Source organism: Rousettus aegyptiacus, unplaced genomic scaffold (assembly GCF_014176215.1).
Source record: "Rousettus aegyptiacus isolate mRouAeg1 unplaced genomic scaffold, mRouAeg1.p scaffold_m13_p_8, whole genome shotgun sequence".
In the NCBI taxonomy this organism is placed as follows: domain Eukaryota; kingdom Metazoa; phylum Chordata; class Mammalia; order Chiroptera; family Pteropodidae; genus Rousettus; species Rousettus aegyptiacus.
Window position 1 is genome coordinate 1,700,181 of NW_023416311.1, and position 23,886 is coordinate 1,724,066.

The 23,886-nt window shown below is 55.0% G+C and overlaps 3 protein-coding genes across 6 annotated transcripts in view; 2 read left to right on the forward strand and 1 right to left on the reverse strand.

The window, feature by feature from the left end:
- The window catches only part of METTL9 (methyltransferase like 9), a 30,610-nt gene extending 20,996 nt beyond the window's left edge, over positions 1 to 9,614 (forward strand). For 2 of the 4 annotated variants that reach the window (XM_016155500.2, XM_016155502.2), the window contains exon 5: positions 8,917 to 9,614. In XM_016155500.2, coding sequence (XP_016010986.1) covers positions 8,917 to 9,119 — 203 coding nt within the window. In that variant the 3' untranslated portion in view covers positions 9,120 to 9,614. Of the gene's footprint in view, positions 1 to 8,913 lie in introns of all 4 variants that reach the window. The other 2 variants (XM_016155499.2, XM_016155501.2) reach the window with 1 other exon arrangement.
- On the reverse strand, positions 713 to 7,157 carry IGSF6 (immunoglobulin superfamily member 6). Its single transcript, XM_036225700.1, has 7 exons — positions 7,048 to 7,157; positions 4,783 to 5,142; positions 3,880 to 3,986; positions 3,310 to 3,357; positions 2,875 to 2,955; positions 1,772 to 1,827; positions 713 to 1,741 (listed from the first exon to the last, which is right to left on the reverse strand). Coding segments are annotated over exons 1-7 (696 nt in total). The 5' UTR covers positions 7,091 to 7,157; the 3' UTR covers positions 713 to 1,740.
- Positions 9,615 to 18,722: 9,108 nt separating the features above from the next.
- OTOA (otoancorin) overlaps positions 18,723 to 23,886 on the forward strand; it is a 46,802-nt gene continuing 41,638 nt past the window's right edge. The window contains exons 1-6 of the mRNA XM_036226186.1: positions 18,723 to 19,039; positions 19,538 to 19,631; positions 19,982 to 20,010; positions 20,102 to 20,132; positions 20,240 to 20,267; positions 21,565 to 21,652. Of these exons, the coding sequence (XP_036082079.1) occupies positions 18,956 to 19,039; positions 19,538 to 19,631; positions 19,982 to 20,010; positions 20,102 to 20,132; positions 20,240 to 20,267; positions 21,565 to 21,652 (354 nt within the window). The 5' untranslated portion in view covers positions 18,723 to 18,955. The remainder of the gene's footprint in view (positions 19,040 to 19,537; positions 19,632 to 19,981; positions 20,011 to 20,101; positions 20,133 to 20,239; positions 20,268 to 21,564; positions 21,653 to 23,886) is intronic.

Below are 23,886 nucleotides of genomic sequence, written 5' to 3' on the forward strand. Positions count from 1 at the left end.
GGGAAACATGTTCCAAATTTCAGTGTAAAAGTCAGTCTTTGAAGCACAGCCGTGGCCGGCAGCGGGGAGGGCGTATAACCCACGGAACACTAGTTTATCTGAGGGATTTTAGCCGCCAGTTAGTTACACGAAGAACAGTGCATTTTCGGCCCTGGAAGCGATGTGCCGACTCCCAGGAGCGGAAGGGAGTGGCCTGACCCAGCACCCGGCGCCGGGGCGGGGTCCGCGCGGGGCCCCTCTCGCCCATTCGTCCGTCCACCCGGCGGTCTCAGAGCGGGCTGTGTGTCCCAGGGAGAGCGCGAGGCAGTCTGGGGAAGTCAGGGGAGGACGCCGGCATCTCTGATCCCTGCGGGCCCTCGCACAGCACCGTTTGAGCCGCGTGGGTCCCGTTAGACGTAGATCGTTCCCGTAAACGCCATTAAGTGTATTTTCCCATCTTCACGGTTTTCTTAATAACAGTTTCTTTAGTGTGTTTGTGAGAATCCAGTATATAACGTGCGGAACCTACGATACGTGCCCTCGGCTGCTTCTGTGATCTGATCAGCAGGGCTTCGGTCACCGTGGGCTCCTGGTGGTTCTGTTCCAGGGGGTCATAGGTTATGCGGGGATTTCTGACTGCACGGGGAACAGGAGTTGGCACCCCGACCCCGCATGCCTTTCAAGGTCAACTGTATTTTACTGTTTATTTTTAAATTGTTTAATTTCTGTTTCATTATCTAAGATACACACGTATATGCACATATACCAACATGAATGCACACACATACACTGCACCCCCACACACAGTACACTGCGTGTGCGTGCACACTCACACACACACACACACACACACACACAAATAAGGTGCTCTTCCGTGCTCCTTGGAGATCAAGGATTTAAGCCGTCAGTACAGAACGCTTTCAGAGGGATCTTAAAATATTTAAAAACCCTGTCTGGGTTTTAAAGCTAAAAATATACTTCGTTTTACAAGAAACACTTTAGAGAAATAAAAGTAACAGGCGTGATCCACGTTTAATGACGGGCACACAGGCAGGCGTTTCCCATGGACCGGGACAGCGAAGCGGCCCCCCCGGCTGGCTGCGCTGAGCCCCCGGCCCGCGCTCCCCTGGCCGGCCCAGTCCAGGGTCAGCCCCCACCCTGGGCTCTGGGCGACCCTGAGCCCTAGCGCAGCTGCAGCTCGTTCGTTCCGGCATTTTCTCTGTTCGGCCTCCGCATGGGATTCCCCGTCTTGGCTCCTGCATCCTGAGTCTGCTCTCGCCTGATGCTGCCCTTCGTTGGTAGCAGGATGTGAGTCACTTCGCTCGCCCTGGCACAAAATGCGCATTCCGCCGCTGGCCCTGGTGATGCCAGAGCGCGTCGTGTCTGCCCCAAGGTGCTTTGCAAAACGCCTTTATCCAGCTCAGCTTCGGGTGCTTCCCTCCCTCCCTCCTTCCCTCCCAGCTTGGCCGCACAGCCCGTCACATCCACAGCCCGACACTGAGGCGCGCGGTGAGACCTCACGCCCACGGCGACAGCCACCACACAGCCCGCACGTCGAACGCAGCAAACACGGGGCGCGCTCCAAACACGAAGGCCGGGGACGCGGCAGCGGCTTAGGAGTCCCGTAGCAAAGCAGGAGAGCGGTTTCCGGGGCGTGTCGTCGGGCTCCGGTGTTCCGGAAACCGCCGGCCGCACGTCCCCGTCCGCCTGCGACTGTGTCGTCGGAGCCGACGGCCGTGTGTGCGTGCACGCGACCGGGCCCGCGGCGGAAGGCGGAAGGCGGCCGCGGCCCTACGGCCTCTCGTAGACGCAACGCGCGCTTCTGTTCTCACGCCTGTCGTCCTTCTCCTGCAAGGGGAACAACAGCCACGTCTGGGGTGGTGGGGCCGGCGGTGCCGCCGCACCCGGGGGCCCGAGCCCCGCCCCAGGCCTGAAAGGTCGGTGAGGCTTCCCGTGCCTGGAGCGGGGCGTGGGGGCGGGGAGTCAGGTCCTCGGAGCATGGCACGGTGCTTCCTCGCGGCCCGGCCTCGGGCCACGGCCCTTTGCCCCGCACCGAAAACCCGCCTCGCGCTTGGAAGAGGCCGGGGGCGTCTGTCGCCATTCGGAGCGGCTCTGTGCGCACGTCTGCCTGCCCTTCGAAGGGGGGTGACTGCGTAGGGGGTGCCCTCTCCTGGGGGAAAATCCCTTTTAAAAGCTGGCTCTGAAAAAACACTCCTCAGCAGAAGCTTGTTGCATTTGCCTCTCAGCTGCCGTTTAAGAGGAAAATACCTTAGCAGCCCGTAAGTTTCGTGTTTCGTACACGTTTTATTCAGATCTGAGCGGCCTGGCCACGCGTGTCACGGAAACCGAATGTCTGCTCCGCCGGCTCGCGGCCGCGTCTCTGCGCCCGGCACAGCAGAGCCGCCCGCCGACCCTGCCGACCCCGCGGCCCGCCGACCCCGCGGCCGCCTCGCAGCTGGGCCCCCGCCCCTCCCGGCCGCTTCTCTCCTGTGCGTTTCTTGCTGCCTTGTCAGCCCCAGGCCATGCTCGCTGCGTGATCTGCTCCGCAGGTGTTTGCGGCGTCTCCTGAGCGCCCGCTACCACGCGCGGGGTGCTGGGCGCAGCAGCGTCTCATCCCAAGGGCGCCCTCGTCCACCCAGAAGGCGCCGCCCGCGCCCGGAGGGCCTCCGCAGGGGCCCGCGTCTCCGCGCCACCAGCCCGGGCCCTGCAGCGCGCGCCAGCCGTCCCCCGTCACGTGCTTGTCACACAGGTTCCGTGTCGGGGTGCGCTACGCGCGAGGCCTCCTCCAGGCTGCCCCAAGGAGGCCGTGATTGCTGACGGCTGGTCGGCAGCTTCGGTTTTTAGTCAGACGTGCCTCGCGCCTGCGTGAACTCTTTCTGCTGTTTTAACACTTACCTGTCGTGGGCTTGTCCCCGCGTGCCTCTTGCTGTACAGTTCCTGAGCAATTTCCTGGAATATGCGCCGAGCGCTCATCTTCTGTGCGTACGAGTGAGAGCAAAAAGGGCCCGTCTCAGGATGAGGAGTGACGATCGCTCGCTGCCCGTCACTGGAGCCTTTGCTTCCTTACCGCCGCCAGCCCCGGAAGCGACCGCCCCCCCCCCCCACCGCCCGGCACCGGCACCCCACCCGCTAACTGCGGGATTGATGGCCGAGAACTATGAGGTTTAAATTGCAGTTTACCACTTGAGACTGTCGAGTTTCTCAGCAATAAGGAACAGTAGCTGTGGTTCAAAGTTACACGATGCTCTCTGTGTTTCTTAAATGTTTTGGATTCGAAACAGTTATAACTAGCTACAGTGTAAAAGATGTTTTATAAGCATTGGTCTGTACCTTTCGTGGGTCTTCTGTTTCTTTGTTTTTTAGAAGGTTAGATTTTGACTGTCAAGACAAAAAGGAAAGTCAAGTTAACATTTAAGTGATATATAGTAAGTTAATAGTTTTCAATTTTCATGTCACTTCTGAGATGCTTCTATAAAAGTAACAAAATAGCAACAAAACTGCTGTTGATTACTGGATTTAAATTAAGGAATCCCAATATAAACACAGACAGACCAGACCCCCTCTTATAGCACAAAAATTGTAGACATTTAGGGCAGTTTCTAATCTCTTTGCTAACAACCCCTTTCTGCTCATTCTTAAACCCTTCGTAGATAATGGTGCTCACGTGCAGCGGGAAGGTAGCTTATTAAGATGGTTATAAAGAGGGGCCCTTATCCCCAGCTCATGGGTTTTAGAGAGAAAACCTCGTAAACTGTCCTCTGACTGGTGATGTTGGTGTGGACGGTGCCCTCCGTCCACTGCTCACGTCCCTTGCCATGCACAGGGACATGCCGCAAGGTCACTGCCTTCTGCCGATGCGCGAGCCCATGGGGACGTGCCCTGCAGGAGAGGCCCCCTTACCGCAGAGAGGACCGAGAAGACCACCAGCACCCCGACGAGGTAGATGGCGAGCAGCGACGTGAGGGCTATCAGGAGCCACCGCACTTCCGTGCTGAGGACCTGCGTCCCTGCATGAGTGCCAGACACAGAAACGCCAGGGTCACGCTCACCGCCGCCGCGCACACCTGCACGGCGTGGCCGAGCCAGGCGTCGGGGCGAGGAGGGGCCCCGCCCTGCCGCCCTGCTCCTGGCCGGAGCACACCCACATGCACACGTCACTGAAGCCACTCGTCAGGGCTTCAGACGCGTCGCACTGGAAATGCCGCTTGCTTTAACAATTAATTGGAAAAAACTTCAGTTACTTGTCACGATGCTGAGGATCACTTTGTATATGAGGCGTTACTTTAAGGTAGGAGACGAAGAGGCCAAGGCCTTACTGCCCGCTCTCCTGACCCCAGAACCACGCGACGCTTTTTTCTGAAATTCCTCAATTTATAGGACTGAGCTAGGTTCACTGTCCTGTCCTCCCTTGAATGAGGACATCGTCTTGAGTTTTCACAAATCTCAAGAAGCCAGATTCCTCTCTGTCGTGTCCACACAGTGGTGGCGTTGAGGACCCCCCCCCATAGCTTCTCCCTAAATTTGTGTTTATTTTCCATAATGCGGGTTTTTTCTGGGACCAATTTATTGGCCCCGGTGCCCCTCCAGCGCTTGGTTCTGGACGGTGTGGTACCGGGCTCGTTCCGGAGAGCGCCGTGGTGGACGGGGGCGGTGGGGTGCGCGGCGGGCCCTGCTCCCGTGACGCCCGGGCGCGGCCCTGGCCGAGGAGGCCGGGAGGGGCTGGGGCAGCGAGCGGGCAGCGTTCTCTGCCCCTGTGCGCGCCGCGGTCAGGGTGCCGGAGCGGGGACGCCGGGGCCCACGGACCTCTCACCACCAGCGCCGTCCCTTCTCCGGCCCGCTTGGCCTGCCACGCAGTCGAACTGGTCACGGCTACCCCGCAGATGTAGAGGGCACTGTCGTTGGCTGTCACCCCGTGCACCGTGAGGGAGACCTGGCCGCGTGCCAGGTCCATGCGCACCGTGAACTTGTCGGCCTCGCTCTGGCACCCGTCCGAGCAGAGGCTCTCCAGCCGCCGGGCGCCCAGGCGGAACCACAGGCTGGTGGGCGGCTTGGGGGGGCACCCGGCGGTGGAGAAGGAGCAGGGCACGGTCGCGGCCCCCTGCGCGCCGTCCACCTCCAGCACGGGCGGCTGCGACACGGACACCGTGCAGCCGCCCGCCGCACCTGTGGGGGGAGGGAGAGGCGCGTGGGGGCCGGCTCCCCGCCCCCCGCCCCTGCCCCCCGCGCCGCCGGCCGGGCCCCCCCAGAGCACGACCCCAGTGCTCCGCACTCCTAACCCCGTGCTGGCGCACGTGACCCGCTGTTACGGGGACAGCCTCGTGGCCGCAGCGCCAGACCCAGAGGTCGGGGTCCCGAGCCCGCCTGGCAGGCCGACCGGAAGCTTCCAGCCATTTCCGCATCCACACCTGGCCGCCCCTCGGGCTCAGGGTTGCTGGGGGTTCCTGGCCCTTGGCGGTCGTCCCATGAAAGCGCACCTGGGGTGCACCCCGGGGGCGCAGAGCCCGGCCTCCATTGCCGAGCAGAGGCCCAGCGAGCTGGCCCGGCCCGGCCCGGCCCATGCCGTTTCTCCCTGGCCCTTGGTCACCGCGCTGGGGCGCCCGTGGCTTTTATCTTCTTCAATGAACAACTTTGTGACAAAGGACACAGACTCGCGTGGGGATCCCCAGCCCCGTGGTCTGTGTGTCTGTTTGCCCTTTGGCCGATGCGGTTCCTAAAAGGGCGGCTGACCTTTAAGCCGTCCTTGGAGGCCGGAGCCCCCACCTGCTCCCCACTTCCGCCCGGCTGGTCCGGGGGGAGCCGCCTGCCGCGGCCGCTTCCTGTGAGTTTGGACTTGGGAGGAAGCGTCTGTTTCTCCCCTGGGCCAGTTAAGCCACAGCTCAGCGAAAAGGGAAGTCTGGAGAACATGCCACACCACAACTGCTCCTGAGAAATCTTTCTTTTAAGAACTCTCATGCTCTGTAGGGTTTGGTGTTTTTTAAACACAGTACCCTCCGAAAGATCGAAAGTTTATCTCATTGATGGAAGGCATAAAAAAGGATCACTTTACTGCTTAAAAAAAAAAAAAAAGAATTGGAAAATAAATGGAAAGCGAATTTTTGACACTTCACGAAAGCCTCTCATGGGCCACTTCCCAGGCAGGAGCCGGGCGGGGACGCCCCTGCCCCGCCGGCTCCAGCCCCGTCCCCTCCGCTCCCGTCCCCCACCTGCGCCTCCACGTCCTGTCACCTGGGCGGGGGGGAGAGTCCAGACTACCTGTCTGCACGCTCCTCTGGACAGAGCTTTCCAAAGTCAGGAGCCTTCTTTATGAAATAACTAGTTAAAAGTTTGTAAGAGTAATACATACTCATTAGAAAAAATAAGAGTATTATGAAAGTCGAAGCAAGAAATCACCCAGAGTCCTTTTGCCCCAAAGAAATCACTGTTAACACGTTGACTTACTTTTCTACAGATGAGAAAGATTTCATTGTAAGAGCTTTTGCCCCGTTCCCTGCCCTGTGACCCAAACTTTGTGGGCAGATTTGAGATCATGAGGTTTGTTAGAACTAGGATGTAGGAAACGATTTCTCTTTCGTGGGTGAAAACTGATGTCTGCACAATTTAAAAATAAGTATATTCTTTGGGGAAGGGAGCCATGCCAGCGTGTTTTGTGTTTTTTTTTTTTTCTTTTTGATAAGCGCTTTTTAATTTACGAAGTGCAGCTTTCCAGAAACATTGTTCTTTGAAAATATTCAGCAGGCGTCGCGTTTGTCTGCAGGAGACTGAGTCGCCGGCGCCGGCACAGGGGCTTTGAAGGGTGTTTTCAACCCCGGTGGGGCGCTCGGCCCCCACCCCAACGCCGCGTAGCAGCGAGGGGCATTTCAGCGCCAACACGAAATGTTCTCAGCCTTTCGTTACCCGTTTCTCTGGGGGAAAAGGAAACTCAGCACCTTACACAGCTTCCATAATGTTACACATTAAAAAGTGATCTGTAGGGATTTAAAATATAAATGCAGAAGACAAAAATAATAACAACAATAATAATAATAACAACAATTTAAATAAAACGGAGGAGAAACAAAAGAACCTTACCGACGAAGAACAGAATCAGACCGACGTGCAGCCCGAGAGCCATCCCGCCCGCGTCCACGGCCTCCCTGTCCGAGCGTGCTCGAGTGTGTGTGTGTGGGGGGGGCCTGGCTTTTTTTCTCTCTCTTTTTAGAACGGAAGAACTGAAGAGAGGAACTCTTATTAAGGAACCATAATCGGGAACTTTTTGAAATTGCGTAAACGTTGTTTGTAACCCATTTGCATCATTTCAAGTTGAGATTTTCAGCCCAGAGCACATCTCCAAACGTCCGTCCGTATGGTAATTGATATTACCTGGATTTCACAAACCCTCGCAGCGTTAGCGGGCCCGGGCGGGGTTTGGCTTTCACGTAGCGCAGGCAGGAGTGCTGTTCAGGGGCCAGCCGCGTTTTGCCGGAGCCCCCCTCGCGGCCCCGGGCCCTCCCGTGTGCCTGGTGCCAGGCCAGCCACTGCCCTCACGGGGGGGCGAGAAAGGAGCGAGCGGGACCTGGGTCTGGCACAGGGACGAAGCAGGCCGCGCGCCATTAGCCGGCTGTGCCCAGTTCTGCGTGACCCCCTCTCCAAGTGCCGGGAGACGCTGCGCGGGACCTGCCGTCCCAGCCCGCACGGCTGGTGCGCGCCCACTCTCAGAGGCTCCCTTACAAGCAGCAGGCACTCCCCCGGCTGACGTAAGCAACAGGGCGTCTTCTGAGAGGATGGGGGGCTGGCTCACGGAGTCGCGGGGGCACTGGAGAACCGTGTCTGGGGCTACAGCCAAGCAAGATGCCCCAAATCACACCGTCGGACTGAGCCGAGGTGCACACTGCCCCCACCAAGCACCGGGCACCTCTGCACAGGCCTCCCCACTCCGTGGTGCAGCTCCTGCCCCGGGGAGGGCACCCCCAGGCCCCACCCCTCCGGGCCGCTAGCTCTTCACCCCGGGTCTCGAGCAGGCGGGTCCGAGTGCAGGTGGCATGCAGGTGCCTTAGCTGCAGCCGGAGCTGGAAGGCTGTCCCCGGGCTGTGCCCGCCACCAGGGCTCCGGCTCCAGGAGGGGGTTCAGGTGCTGGGCCCCGAAAAGCACGGAGCCTCTGTCTTTGTCCTGCCTGTCTGTACTCGGCACCGGTCAGTTATGTTTTCTCCTTTGCAGAAAAGTCCCCCCAGTCCGAATCTGGTAGCACTTCAGCACGGCGCCGACCGTCGCATCTAAGTTTACGTGCACCCCGGGTCTGCATGCGCCCTGTCTCGGTGTGCTCACGTCTCTGTGCGTGCGTGTGAACGTGAAGCCTCCCCTCTGGCCTCCGATGGTCGCAGGCCCAGGAAATGCTGGCTTGACGCTTCCATTTAGGGTTCCGCCTCTGGTCCCGAAGCTAACTTTTACGAACTTGTTCTGAAAAGTTAGGGAGTCAGTCAACGTCCCTTGAAAGACACACCGATCATCTGTTCTCATTCATTAATCCAGTTCATTGTCAACCTAATAAACCTCTCTAGTTAATGCGTCGCATAGGTGGTAACTTCCTGCATTTCTCCAAAACCCTGTTTCAAAGGTCACGTGCCACAACCCTACTCCGTGTCCCAGTATTTAGCGAGCAGTTTCCCAAACCCAAGAACCATTACACCTTGTCGGCCCGAGGGAAGACGGTATCCGAACCTGTCGGAAAAGACGACGCCGTGGGCTTGGGGTCACCTTTCTGCTCTGGCCTCACTGCCTCGTAGGCCTGGGCACCTGCTCTCACCCTTCCCAGGCGGCCCCTCACCTCCGTCCACCTGCCCCCGGGTCCCTAGCAACGAGTCCCCGAAGCCCGCGGCTCGGGGCACGTCGTCCCTCCCCTTCCCTCTGTCAAGAACTCGTTCGTTCAAGAATTTAACTTAATCTTTTCATTTGTTTTAGTAGGTGGCAAGTGGGAGAAGCCATCGGAAATTCTGGAAATCAAGGGGCAGAATTGGGAAGAACAAGTGAACAGTCTGCCCGAAGTTTTCAGAAAAGCGGGTTTCGTCATTGAAGCTTTCACCAGACTGCCGTACCTGTGCGAAGGGGACATGTACAACGACTACTACGTCCTGGACGACGCCGTCTTCGTCCTCAAACCGGTGTGAGCCGGGCCGCCGGCCGAGCCCTCACAGCCGCCTGCGCGCGCCCCCCAAGAGGGTCCGCGTTCTCCCGCACGCGACGCGCGGGCCTCTGGGGACTGCCGCTCCGGACGCCACGTAGGGAGTTAAAAAGCCAAAATACTAATGATTGCTTTGTAGTGTGTAAAAGGAATGTTTTTAAAAAACAAAACCCAGCTCTTTGAGGATTTTTATCAACTCTTACTCAGTAATGCAGGTCTCGCTCCAATCACGGAAGATATTTTTATACTTAATTGCAGTGGGGACTCGCTCCCGGTCAAAGCAATAGTCACGACTTCACACGGAGCCCATAAACAGGGATCGTTTTTAGTAAAACAGAGACCGGCAGTGAAGTATCCGTCATTCAGTTGCAGACATTGGTTGTAAGGCATAGCCACTCATACCCTTTCACGTTTAGAAATTCTTTCTGTCATTATTCAAGAAAATGTTTTTAATCATGCTAATAAACTTTTTTGGAGATGACCTTGGCATCGCGTCTGAGTTACTCTGAGGCCCCCCCTAGCGTCCCTCGTTGCTTCGGCCTCCGGACGCCCGGGGAGCAGCGCCAGGTGCGGCGAAGGCCACGGGCTCCGCGAGGCCTGGTCCTGGGGTCGTGGTGAGCACCCCGCCACCCAGCGCAGCCTGCTCTGGGGAACGGCTCGGTCGCACACATCCTCCGCACGGAATGTCGCTTACCTGGACAGTCAGGTTCTCAGGATTGCAACCTTCGGTTGTGAATACCGAAAAAAAAAAAATGCGACTGCACAGTGTTTTAATTCCCCGTCTCGCCCTACACGTGTACACCTCTTTCTCGGAACGTGGTTCTCCCTGAAATCCGTAGCCAAGTTCATTATTTGCCAAGATCCTAGTCTGATGAGGACCGGGTCAGCTCGTGTGTTCTAGCATCCGTGAGTGCCTCCAACCACACACGAGGCATCTCGCGGCGAGACCCGTGACCATCAGCAAGGTCCATAACCGCTGTGGTCCTCCAAGGAGCAGGGCGCTTAACCCAGAATCTGAAATCCCAGCAGCGATTTGAGATTGCGGTCAGTAACAACATGTTAGCGACATGGATGAGTTTATCTTTTCAGCCAGGTGTTTCTCTACAGTCTTTTATATGCTCACAGAAGTCACGTCAACACACCTGCGACACCCAGGTAGGAAGAAGAATTCCAGGCTTGCGGAGAATTGCTAAGGATGGCGTGCCTGTACCCTCACGCCAGAATCTTCCACTGCTAGTGTGCAGGCGTAAGGATCGGGGTGTGCAGAGGTTTGTGCAAAAACTGTTACTGGCGCGTTCTGATGCTTTTTTCCAGGAGTTCAAGGAAGGGGAGCACGAGTACTTGGCACCCTAGATGGTAAGCGCAGGAGGAAATGCGTGACCTCGATGTAATTCTTGTGCAGTCGAGTTTTGCTTCTTTGTAAACCGTCCGGCGTGAGCAGGGGTTGCTGTTTAGACTGTCAGACACGGTGCGAGAGTGACGGACGCTCAGGGAGACGGGTCGCCCCAAGATTCATAACTCTGAAATTGAGAATCGATGGTCTATTAAAATCCAAACAACCTCCCCAAACCAAGACTCATTCTTTACCCAAAAAAGCAGAGAAAGCACATTTATGCATTTCAAAGATACAAATACTTCCCCAAAGCTGAGGTTCTCTGAAGACCAATGTCTCAAAAGTGACATTTTATGGTGAAAAGTTAAACCAGCAAGATCATCAGCTCACAGCTCTCGCCTGGTCTTGGAAGTCTTGGTGGTGCGTCCCCAGTCCACTAGGTGGCGGTGTTGCTCACCGAGTGCCAATGGCTTTTTCCTCCTCCTACGTGACATGTTTTTCCCCCGCCCAGAGTACCACAAAGCTGCCTTCTCCTCTGCAGCATTCCTTGTATGAGTGCTTCATATCAAGTTAAGGTCGTGCTCAAGAAATTAAGGGGAACTATTCGTGTTGAAAGCGAGCCAACCATTGGACCTCGGGCTGCAGAGAAAGAAAGACCAGGTGCGCCCGTGAGTCCCAGCCCCGGCACCTGCCGCCGTGAGGCCCTTGGGGCTCGGCCCCCGGACCGGATGGACGACCCCCCGAGTCGCTCCTCCCTCCTGCAGAGTACTTACAAGCGACTGTGTGTTCTACCCTCCTATAAGTCACATGTTCTGGTTTTTACGTAGTAACAGAAAAGCCGGCCTGGGGAATGCAACTGAGTCGTTTCAAGCCATCTTTCCGAGGAAAGCCGTTTTCACTTCGTTCTGAGTGTAGGATTTAATTAAGTCGACTCGCAGCAAAGCAAGACGTTTTCGCCAATCGCTTCCCACCACTTGGTTACTGAAGTGTTTTGTGACCTTTTTTCTCTTAACGACTGCAGCACACGGAACCCGGGCTTCCGGTGGCTAAGGTGACCGGCGGCGTTTGTGCAGGAGCCGACGTGCCCCCAAGTAAACTTAAATCCAGGGCACCCACGTTACCGCGAGAAGACGGGGCGGGCGGGGGGGAGGGCACTGAGTCCTGCCTGGTCTGGGTCATACTGCCCAGGAGGCCACTGAGCTCAAAGCCGGGCTCGCTACTGACCTGAAGCAGGATCCTCGCCAACCGAAAACCAACTCATCAGAGATGAAGCCTCATGAATTGGCAGGAGGAAGCTCATACCGTATCCACGAGAAGAAACGTTTGCGATCTAAGTGGAAAAAATGCACCCAGAATCATTAAGGAAATAACATTGCGATATTAAATCCAACAGCCTGCCTTTTTTTTTTTTTTTGCAATTAGTGGATGATGAGCCAATAGCGAGGCCACGCTGAACAGTGCAATAAGAGTAAAAATTTCGCATCTCCAGCCATCCGTGTAGGCATTCCCGTTTCGCCGCTTGCTTTGTCAGTTTTTCTAGTATGTTCCTGTTGTCTTTGTCTGCGATGTAGCAATTCCTTCTCCCTTTTTTTCGTCTGCTTGTTCTAGCTGTGGCTTGCTTTTAAGACCTCATTTAAAGATGAACTTATTTTTGTCGTAACGTTAGAGTTAGAGAAATCTTGCAGAGGTAGTACAGACAGTTCTTGTGTCCCCTGGACCCGGTTTCCCTCACGTGAACATCCTACGTGGACATGGCGTGTCTGTCAACACTAAGAAGGGAGCTCTGGCGCCTTGTAATCAGGCGCGCTACGGATTGCTGGCCTGTTCTTCCATTCATGAACTCTTTCTGTTCTGGGAGGCAGTTCTGGTTATCATTGAGATATCCATTCTGATTATCCCTTATCATTACTTTAACAATGATGAGTGTTCCCCGACAGAACCATATTCCTTTATCTTCTGCTGTTTATTGTAGCAAAACGCACGTAACAAAATCACCGCCGCAGCCACTTCTCGGCGCACGTTCCGTGGCCGTGGTGCATCCACGTTGGGCAGCCGTCACCACTGGCCGTCGTCAGAACTCGCTTCGTCTTGCAAAACAAGCCGTCCGCATTAAACACCAGCTGCCGGTCCCTTCTTCCCCTCGCCCCGGGCGGCCGCCCTTCCGTTGCCCTTCCGTTTGGCTAAGCACCTCACACAGGCAGAATCGCAGTATTTGTCCTTAGTGACTGGCCCACTTCACCGAGCCAGCTGTCCCCCGGGGTCCTCCACGCTCTCGTATGCCTCAGAATTTCCTTCCGAAGGCTGAATGAGATTCCGTCGTCTGTAGAGGCCGCGTTTTGTTTTGCCGTCCTCAGTCGACGGGCGTTTGGGCTGTTCCCACCTTTTCGTTTTTGTGAGTAATGCCGCTGTGAGCACGGTGCGCACACGTCTGTCCGAGTCACTTCTTTCGGCCCCGTCCCCAGAAGCGGAGCTGCTGGCTCGAATGGCAGTTCCGCGTTTCATCTTCCGAGGGCCCGCCGGGCCGGTGTTCACGGCGCTGCCCGTTTTATGGTCCCACCAGCCAGGCACGGGGGGTCCAGTTTCTCCATGCGCTCACCAGCCTCTGTCATTCTCTGCTTTTCCTGACAGTGGCCGTCCTAACCGGCGTGAGGTGGTATCTCATTGCGGTTTTGATTTGCGTTTCCCTAACAATTTATTTTTATAGTACAACTCATATGGCACTGGGTTTAATTTACCAATAATTTAGCTTGCTAACTAGCTTGATATCACTGAATTGGAGTCAGTGTTCTCTGATCCCGAAGTGCTTCTTTTTAGCTATGAAATTTTATACGTGTGGCGAATTAGGAGAATATCATTACATAACTAGAACCTAAGATTTCCCTCCGGGTTTTAGAGCCGACATGCTGTGTTCACATGGATTAAATACTATATTTTCGTCACGGGGCCATTTGAAAATAATTTTCAGTTTTACTTTCAATACAAAAATTACTTTCGATACATGTAAAATAAAGAGTAAAGATTTTCCCCTAAATAAACGACCATGTAGAATCAGAATGTCTAATACACCTGCACTTCTTAAAAGTTCTGGAGAATAGTTAAAAACTGAACACCCAAATGCTGTTTTCTTATATCCTGTCCAGCAGTCGGCACGGAATATGGGTTTTAAATGCCTTTGATCCCTCAGCACTTCCCAAATGGGGGAGTCGAGGTGGGTGAGAATACACAGAAGTCCTTTAGGCCCAGCAGAATGAAATGGGTTTTTCCTGCGTTTTACTTTATTACTTATTTTTAATTACTTATTATTTTTATTACTTATTATTTATAAAGTGGCCATGTGTGATCATAAAGCCCGACTGGGTTTTGCATTATAAGTAAGTAAGACGTTTGTTGCAGAAAACGTAGAAAATACAGGTGAAAAGATAATACAGATAAACTTTACCTGTCCCATAACCCTGATGGCACCACATTTTGATATATGCCCTTCCTCTCTTTCTCCCACACGTGCGTGTACCCACGCACACGCATTTGTAAACTTTTAACATTAAAAAAGTTTTAAACGAAAAGAAACGTTTATCCTTCTAAGATCCATCCCGTGAAACTAGGCACTTATTTTCTAAATCGAAAACTGGCAAAAGATGGAAGACATTTCCCATCATTTAGAGCTTGAGAGTAAGCTTCTTGTTGAAAGGATTAAACCGAGAGCCTGGGGGTAAAAGGGCGTCTTTGAGGATGCAAATAATATACATAACATGGATGTTAGATAAGTAAGAATGTAAGTGTCAGGTAAGCACCAAATGAGCAACGGAATGGTCCAGCTGGACATCTCTGAAGAGAGTGACTAATTTTGCCCCTGACGAGATAATGTCAGCATTAAGCATTTATTTCAGCCGTTACTTAAAATTTGTCAGTTATTGAGATGCTTGATTAAATGTGAAGGATTACGAGGAAACCTCTAGAGTTCACACTAATTTTCATGAGGAAAGATGTATTTTCTTTCAGTTGTAATAAAAGCGCATCCACATGTATTAATATTGGGCTTTTTGGGTGTAAAATCACTTCCTTGTGGCACCGGGGCGTGGTCTTCATGTCCCCTTTAATAGCCGTGGAACACAGACGTGGTGTGTTAGTGACTGCGACCATTTCTTTACGGGGGACACTTAAGTGGTTCCTTTCCACCACCATGGCTCACTTTATTTTCATTTATATATATAGTGCTGCTGGAGTAGACATTTGGGTGCACAAACTGTTTTTACTTCTGAATGGTTTTTTTTTTCCTTTTAGATAAATTTGGTCGTATTTACTGATCAAGGGGCCCAAATATATTCATAGTTATTACTTTTAAAAAATCTTTTTATTATGAAAAATTCCAAGCACATAAAAAAGAAAGAAAAGCCGTAAGGCCCCCTCCTCGCAGGCTTCGGCAATCGTGTTTCGCCCACAGTCCTGCCAGTCCTTGGTCCCCAACACCTCCAAGTGATCCCCAGACGTCACATTCCAGGTTTGTAAACATGTGTCTCGACAAGATGACTCTTCAAAGACAGCCACATTACAACTGCCACGCCTAAGAAACCTAAGCATTAAACGTCCAGCGACCACGCTGTTCCAGTTGTTTTATGAACTTTCAAGGGTTGGAATTCGGATCCAAGTAAAACCCCTTATGCTGCAGTGGCCGTGGCCGGGGGTGACGGCGAGCGCGGCGCGTCACGGTCGGCGTCCCGCCAGCAGAGGGAGCTCGGGGCCTCGGTTTCCGCCCGCCCCGCGGCAAAGAGGACGCGAAGGTCGGCGCGCGCGAGCCCTGCGGGGCGGGGGGGCGCGCCCCGGGTGCGTTCGCGGCCCCACCCCGCCCCGAGCTCTCGTGTCCGCCCTGTCGCCGTCGCGTCCCGCCCGTCCCCAGTGCGTCCCGCCCCGAGCACTCGCCCCGCCCCTTTCCCCTCCACGCCCCGCCCCCGAGCCCTCGTCCCCGCCCCGTCTCCAGCGTGCCGCCCCGCCCCGCCCCCGAGCACTCGCCCCGCCCCTTTCTCCTCCGCGCCCCGCCCCTAAGTCCTCGTCCCCGCCCCTTCCCCAGTGAGCTCCGCCCCGAGCGGCGCCCCGCCCCTTTTCCCTCCGCGCCCCGCCCCCGAGCACTCTCCCCGCCCCTTTCCCTCCGCGCCCCGCCCCTGAGCCCTCGTCCCCGCCCCGTCCCCAGTGCGCTCCGCCCCGAGCACTCGCCCCGCCCCCCGAGCCATTGCCCCGCCCCCGTCCCCTCCGCGCGCCGCGTGCGGTCCAGCCTGCGGGAGTCCCAGCAGCGGAGCCGCCCCTCAGGTGAGGCGCACGCGACCGGCGGGGAGGAGGACCCCGCGGCGCCAGGCTCAGGGGACCTGGCTGGGGGCTCGCCGCGGGGGCCCCGCGGGGGACTCCCCAGGGAAGGGCGGGGGGGGACAGGGAGAAAGGAGAGTGGGCCGAGGGCGGCGACAGCGCCTTTCAGGAGTCCCGGGCCGGGGCGTCCGTGGGGTGTGTGTGATGGGACTTGCAGGAAAGAAGCCTGAGCCCACTCAGGGACAGGGACAGTACTGGTAACAAGGGCAGCAGGGACGACAGCTTCGTCACAACGGTATCGGCAGCAAAGCTGCCTTCGTCGCCGCTGGTCGCCTTCGTGGGCGCCCGTGCATTCATTCACCCAACGACACGCAGCTGGGAAGGGGCGGCCCACGGCAGAGCCGGGGCTCCCGTCCCTCGGGTGGCTGCCGCCACCTCGAGTTTTACCTTCAGCGCTGCTGAGTAGGGGAGCTTGGGAGCCAAGCCAAGCCGGTCCGCGCTTGCAATCACGTGGCTCTGGGTTGGGGACCTGGCCCTGCTGCATGACCTTGGGCAAGTCACTTGGCCTCTAAGAGCCTGTGTCCTCATCTGTGAAATGGCAATAATGGTAACGTTGGCCTCGAAGATTCTGCACGGATGAAGTGACCGCCGGCCTGCAGGGGCACCTGCCAGTTCCCGCTTGGTGAGCGGTCCTGGGGATATGATTGCTAGGGAGGCAAGCAGCCCTGCCTTGGGACCCCCTTGCTCTGTGACCCCTGCGCACCCACCGAGCTGCCCCGAGAGACTAAGTAAACTCTCAGGGAATGGGAAGAGCACCTGGGATCCCGCCAGCACCCCCGAGATGCTCGGTGAGACCGTCTCTTCCTTTCTCTCCTGCTTTCCTCACCGACTCTCAGACTTCCGGTGTGCTCTCCTGAGCTAAAAGAGAGGAAGGGATGGCAGTCTCACCACTGGGGACAGGGCCGGGGCCGGCGCTCAGGCCCACACCCTGCAAACGGCCCTTTCTCTGGAGCGCGTCACCCCTTGTCGGCCCCGCCAGTCCAACTCCAGGCTCTGAAATAAAATCCAAGTCCAGTGCAGTGAGCCCGATACTCTACGAGCCTGACAAATTAGCCTGTTTTACATGAACAATAATGGAAATGGCTTTGTGGTTTTTTTGTTTTCTGGTGGGAGACCTCCAAGTTCGTATCTGCAGGACGGTATGTGTATGTCCACAGTGGGCCGTGGCTGGAGCTGCTTGGCAGACAGTAAAACTGCATGTAGCTCCAATGGTTGCTTAGTGTCTGGCATGGCACGTCCCAGCCTCTCTGCGAGTCTCATGTCAGCTCGTCCTGGTTCACCTGTGACTTGCCTGGTTTTAAAAACGAACCCCTCGGTCCCAGGAAACCTGGTCGGTTGGTCTCCCTGCTCATCGTTTCTCGGGAAAGCCTGTTCATTTCGGGTTTGTGGTTGTTGTCACTGTTTCATTTTAGATTCTACCCAGGCAATCCTCGCCTGCCTGACTTCCGCCGGTCTGCAGCGAGGGGGCCTTTCGCTGGGGAAAGGGTGGGGCCCATGCAGAACGCTGTCCAGCCCCCCAGTCGCCGTTGCCCTGCTCAGTCCTTTCAGTCCTTTTGGCCAAATCTCCTCAAAGAGAGTGACCCACGGGGCTTTTAATTAAAACCAAATCCCGGGCCGGCAGTGGGCTGGGGTTTCGTTGGAACGAAGACAGAAAGCGGGTGTCTGTTTCGGTAACTGTAAACCTCCCCGTGGAGTTAGTGGGGAACTGTAGCCATTAGCACAAGAAGCCTCATTGTCTGGGCAACGGGAATTCGTGAAGGAGGCCAGTGGCCCGTGGCAGCCGACCAAAGGGCAGGGCGGTGTGAGAGCCAGAGGAGTCCCCGAGCCAGGGACCCAGACCCCACAGGGCATTATGAGAGTTGAACCATCTCCAAAGTGCTTTGGGATCCATTAGCTCGAAACCTGTTGGAATGCCTGGCTTTGGTCTGGAGGTTTCAAAAGTTTCAGTTTGTTTTTGCCTTAGGCAGTAAAATGAGCATAACGGTTTCCCTAGAGGGTCAGGAAAGTCCGCTCGAGGGATAAAGAATCTAGTCACATAACAAGAACGACTTTATTTATGGACGCCAGAATTTAAATTTCATACATGAAAGTGTCACATGTCAAGCAGTATTGTTTTTTATTTTTTTAAATTTTTTTTAACCATTTAAAAATGTAAAAACCATTCACGAGCCACACAAAGCCAAGCAGCTGACTGAATTTGGCCCTTAGGTTATAGTTCACTGACCCCTTGTGGGAGAAGGTCGTTGAGAGACATGACCATGGGTAGACCCAAGAGCTGGACTCAGGTTATTGGAGGCTCCTCACCCCTTCCCGATCTTTGGGGACCATGTGAGATCTGCCCACTGTTGCCCCAGTGGGAGTCCTTTCGAGGATTCAGCCTTGAGAGAGGAGGGTCTGGCCGAGGATATCTGGACTGAATAGTGACTGACCCCAGTAAAGGCCTCTGTATAAACTTTTACTATTCCTGCATGTGCGGCAGAGGTGGACTGGTCTTCTGGTCGCCTAAGACAGGCCTCGCGATTAAGTTCCCTTGCTTATTAAAACTGCCACCTGCCCATCTAGAGCAGCCTGACTATTTCTCCTTCGCCCTCTGCTTACGAGGCCAGGTCGCAAACCAATACCCCTCCTTTAAACGATAAGGACCCCGTTAAAAATAGAACCACAGTTTCATTATCATACTTAAAAATGTTAATAATAATTCTTTAAAATCTTCAAATCCCTAGTCAGGGCTCAAATTTCCCCAGTTGTCTCATAATTTTTACTTTTTATGGTTTGCTCGAATTGAGACCCGAATAAAGTCTCCATGTTACAAGCAATTAATATATCTAAGATTTTCTTTTTTATTCATAAGCAAGTCCACAGTTCCTTCCTTTCTCTTTGCAATATACTGCTCGGAGAAACTAGGTTGTTTGCTCCGGAGAGTTTCCCACAGTCTGAGTTCGCTGGTTGCTCCTGGTTCACCCCCCGTCTGGCGGGAGAATGCCCTGGGTCTCATTCTCAGAGTTCACCCCGTTTCTCCTGCTGCCTACCTTCCTGGTGATCTCATCCAGTGTTGTGGGCTCAAACGAACGCTGATCGCTCTCCGCTAACCGCAGACTCAAAGATAAAACCGCCCGCTCGCAGTCCCCGCTGGGATGCCAAACGGGCATCTCGGGCTCCGCGTGTCCACTTCCGGTCTGCTGGTTCCACCGTGTCCAAAGCGACCGAATCGGCGAAGTGTGAGTGTCTGATGCTCCACGTCAGACTTTTCACTTTCCAGCCACTCGAGGGGGTATGTGGTGGCATCTCACTGTGGGTTAAATTTCCCTCCCGATAACTAATGATGTCGATACCCTCTTATGGACTTATCTGTATTTTCCTTAATCAACTTTAGGTTTCTATCTTTTCTTCGTTTTCCCCATTGGCTTATCTTCTTACTGAATCGTAAGAGTTCTTTTTATATTCTGGATTTAAATCCTTTGCCAGATATGACAGTCCATGCTTTTAAGCACTCATCTTTGCTTGACCGAGGGTAGGAATTTAAGCAGGAGAGAGAAGATTGTGTCTTAGACTAGGATAGGGGTTTAGATGGAGCAAAGTCGATGGAATTTTAAAATAATGTTTCAAAAACCGCAGGGATTCTGGGTCTATCTGTCTTTCCCTTTTCTCCTTTAAATGTTCTTAAATATATTTACAAAATCAAACCTGAATCACGTCTATGCTTGAATTAACCACAGGAGATGTTTCAGGAACCTAGGACAGACGCTCTGTTCCTGGTCCTTGTGCTGAGTCATGGGGTGGCAAGTCACAGAGTTCCAAATTCCAGGCAGGGTAAGTCCCGAGGTGCCCCGCATCTGAGGGAAATGGAGCGGGATGGATCAATTTGGGTACGTGATGCTGTAAAGTGTGTGTGTGTGGTGTGTGTGTGTGCATGCGTGTGTGTATACATGAATCCATGCGTGAGCACCTGTGTGTAGGATTTTCGGGATTATTCTAGAAGAGTTTTTAAACCACGGTTTTCTCACACTGGGCACATACAGGCGCAGGTATAATTAAAACCCACTAAAAATTTCCGTCACGACCGACTTTGTGGGGGGAGGGGCTCTTCTGCTAACCCACACTTGTATTTTTGAAGGTCACACAATTCACTTCTAGTTATCCGTGCAATGGCTTTCTTACAGATTTGCCTCCTTTGTTGCAAAGAATGGCGGTGAGTATTTCATTTTCTTTTCATCGAAACCCCCTCTGCCAGAATGGCCGCTTTGGGCTGTCACACCTGATAATGTCCCTTCGCCTTTCAGGAGGAAATAATAGACGGAAGCTACCTGAACGGTAATGTCCCCACTTCCTGCTCCTCCGAATTTCACACCTTAATGTGCCTGTGATTTCTCCGGAGTGATTTCTTTTTAAATTGTCTCTTCATTTTATTCCCATTTTAGCGTTCCTGGATCTCATACAGTTTCAAAGGTAACCTACTCTAGAGGCGAGGGGATGGGCTGGAATAAATTTTCCATAAAAATGCTCACGGACGTCTCTTAATTGTAAGAAGGAATACACGCTTGTTATGAAAAATGTCGGCCGAGGCACGGGCGCGTTTTTAGGGAGGTCCGTGTGTTCACTGAGCGCTATGTGCTTTTGCAAAGAGACTCGAGCAACCCCGGGGTAGGACCGTTGTCCTCCCCTGGGACAGAACGATGAAATGAGTCCCAGGGCGGTTGGGTCAAGGTCATAGGGCTGGGGAGTGGTGGACTTGGGCTGTGCAGCCAGCAGCCAGGCTTCGGGGGGGCCTGGAGAGTCGTAGAGAGACCCACATCAGCAGGCGATTCTAACGGGACTCGCACCGCGCAGGGGCATCGGCGGGGACAGGGAAAGACCCCCATAAACACTCCTCTCCCCGAGACGACTCCAGGGGACGGTTTTGGATATATTCTTTCAGGCTAAAAGTTGCATTTGCTTATTTATTCATTCCTTCCCTTGTTCATCTCCTTAGAGACGGGGTTGGGAAAGGCCTTCTGATTGCTTACGGTGGAGGGTTTATCGAGGGTCAATCGCCCCACCGCATGCGCAAGCAAAAGCCCAGCTCTTCCCTTTTTTATTGACGAGGCACATCCCACGGAGTGGATACGCCGCCGTCTTGTTGAACCTTTGACCCGTCGCTGGACGTTTTGAGTTGTTCCCGTTTTACCTGTGCTGAAGGAAAACTACGCGTTTTCCAGGCGTTGGGCACCGTTTTGAGCACTTTAGGTGTACGAGCAGGTCGAATCCTCACAGTTGTTAGCGGTATGACACAGAAGGGGAAACCGAGGCACAGGACAGGTCAGCAGATTGCCTAAGGCCGCCCGTTTTGTGGCAGAGCGGGGATTCGAATCCAGCCGTGGAGCCCGCGCCTCACCGCGCCGGTCCGGCCCCTCACGGCGCATGCGCAGCATCACCGTTTAGCCTCGCTTTAGTAAGGACGTCTTTCCAAGTCTCTCTGTTCGGCAGGTAGTTGGTTTAAGCAGGTTGCTATGGGAATTCGAATATTGCACACAGCTGATACATGGATACTCGTCATTGGGAGAATGGGATCCAGTTGGATTCCTAGAATTGGAAACAACCCCCCACGCCACTCACAGCCACACGCGAAGGTTCTGGCCCCACCCCGACCCCGCCCAATCCCACCGACCGCCCTGAACTCCGGGCCCCTGGTCCCTCGGCTAGCTAGGGAACTCCTTGCACAGGGGAACTGTCCTGGTGACCTTCCCCCCTCTGTCTTCAACTGAAGCTCCCATGTGTGGACGGCAGACCTGTCCCACGCAGTCCTGGACTACCTGAGTTCCCGGAACGTGGCCTTCACCATCCCCAGCCTGCAGGTATGTCCCCGAGACCCACGCACACGGGTTCCCCTCTCGGTACCGGCTCAGGGGTCACAAACTCAGGGGCCAGGTAAGCCGGAGCGGCGGGCTGGGCACAGAGCTAGCCTTCACTCGCCCAGAGAACCGTGTTCTGTCCTCGAAACATGACGTAAGCTCTGTCTGTCTTTCCTGTTCCTGCCTTTGCTGGAGACATGGTTTTGGGGGTACAGGCCGAGCTGCTGTAAACAGAGACCCCAAAGGACAGCAGCTCAGACTACTGAGTTCATTTCTAGCTCAGATAACAGTCCACGGCCCGGTGGGAGATGAAGCAGGGAGAGGCGGCCTCCGGGGCCCAGGTTCCTTCCCTCTCATTGGTTTGTCATCCTCCGGGGTGGGGGGGGGGTGCCGCCGCCGCCCGTGTGATTGAAGGGAGGGGTGGTGGGAAAGAGGAAGTGCCCGGCGAGCGTCCTCTCTTTGAAGGCCGCGACCTGCGGGTCGCACGCCTCCTTCCGCTCCCTTCCGTTGGCTCACGGTCCCGTCGCTCCTCACCGCCGGCCTTTCCGAGGGCCCGTGGGCGCAGCTCCGACGTGTGGGGTTCTGAGGCTAAGAGGAGCCACAGCATCTTTGGGTGTAATTATCGCGCTCTCAGTCGTGGGCCCGAGACAGTTTTTCTTCGTTTCTAACTCTGTGAGAAACGCACCGGCAGAAGCATGTTGACGGATGGCCATGGACACGCGCCTCGGGGAGCAGTAGGGCGCAGTGGGGACTGTGGCCCACTGGACGATACCCACGTCATCAGCGTGAGCAGCAGCCCGGTGCGGTGCGTTCTGTCTCTGCCATTACACTGAGAAGTGGCACAGAAGATCGAGGACGCATTCCTCCGGGATTCCAGAACTATTATCTGATTCAGCAAAGAATCCACGTCGTGGATAAACGAAGCTCTGACATCTTCGCTGTTTCAATTTTTACTTTCTTTTTAACGAAAATGAAAATATCAGCCCCCATTCACGTGGGAGCTATGCGAGACAGAGTTTGTATCATGTGTCAACCGACTCGAAGAGCCGGTGGGTGGTGAACTCTTCGCCGGGGACCGGAGGCGGCTGCGGGGCTCGTGGTCGTCAGCCTTCTCTTTGCCGTTCATCGGTTTGAGGGAGCCGATGCCGGACCCTCTCTCGCGAGCAGTTTGGCTTCTCGTGAGCCGTATCTATCTATCTTAACCGGATTGGCGGGTATACGGCCTGTCTTTCTGTATATAAATATTCTGTCAGCATCTATTTGCCTGACGTCTACGTTCCGCCAGGCGCTGTTCTACACGCTGCAGACTCGGAGGAGAACCAGGCAGCCATGTTATCACTCGGGCGGGCCTGTCGTTCCAGGGGGAGAGACGCTGAGTCAAGAATTACTCAGCTCTTGACCACGTACTGTGTGCCAGGGACCATTGAAAACACGACACACTCGTTTAAGCCTCACGACGGCCCTCATAGTAGGTCCGACTATCGTCGCACTTTTCAGCTGGGGAAACTGAGGCCAGCGGCAGTATTGCCCGTTTAGCAAGTTAAAAGCACAAGGTGCCCAGTGAGATTTGACTTGCACGACGAATAACTTCTTTTCCATTTCAAGTATGTCCCGCGCAGTCGTTGGGAGATGCTTATGCTAAAGAGTCATTTGTCGTCGATCTGCAAGTCAGTTTTAACTGGGCACCCTGTCTTTCAGCTAGCGACCCAGGTTGGCTGACTTGCCCAAGGCCACGCGGCCCGCAGGGGGCGTGGTGGGCATTTGCACGTGGGTTGCCTGGTCCCAGAGCCTGCCTTTTGCCACGACATCATGCTAGGCTTCCTTCTAGAGCAGCTCCGTTTCGGGGAGATTTAGGAACAGACTCCTCAGGTGGCAGAGGAAGTCTATCAGGAGAGGCAGCCGGCCTCTGCTCCTTGCCCTGGAGGGGGGCCACTGGGACTTGGTTCCTGCTGAATGTTTGTCCTGCACCGGGAGCTTGGGACACAGGACGGGACATGAGCAGGGCCCCCCGGGCTGCGAGCTTTCTGGGCTGCTCTGAACTTGGGACTGCGGTCACCCCAGGGGCCAGGGCAAGCCGTGGAGGAGTGGGCTGGCTGGCGGGCGTGAGCGGGAGAGTGGCCACTCTAGCCACAGCCCCTTTCTGCCTGCTGGTCGCCATGTACCCAGGGTCGCCATGTCTCAGTGTTTTCCAAGAGAAGCTGAGAATCTGGATTTTTTGAGGGATCCCTTGGCTTTTA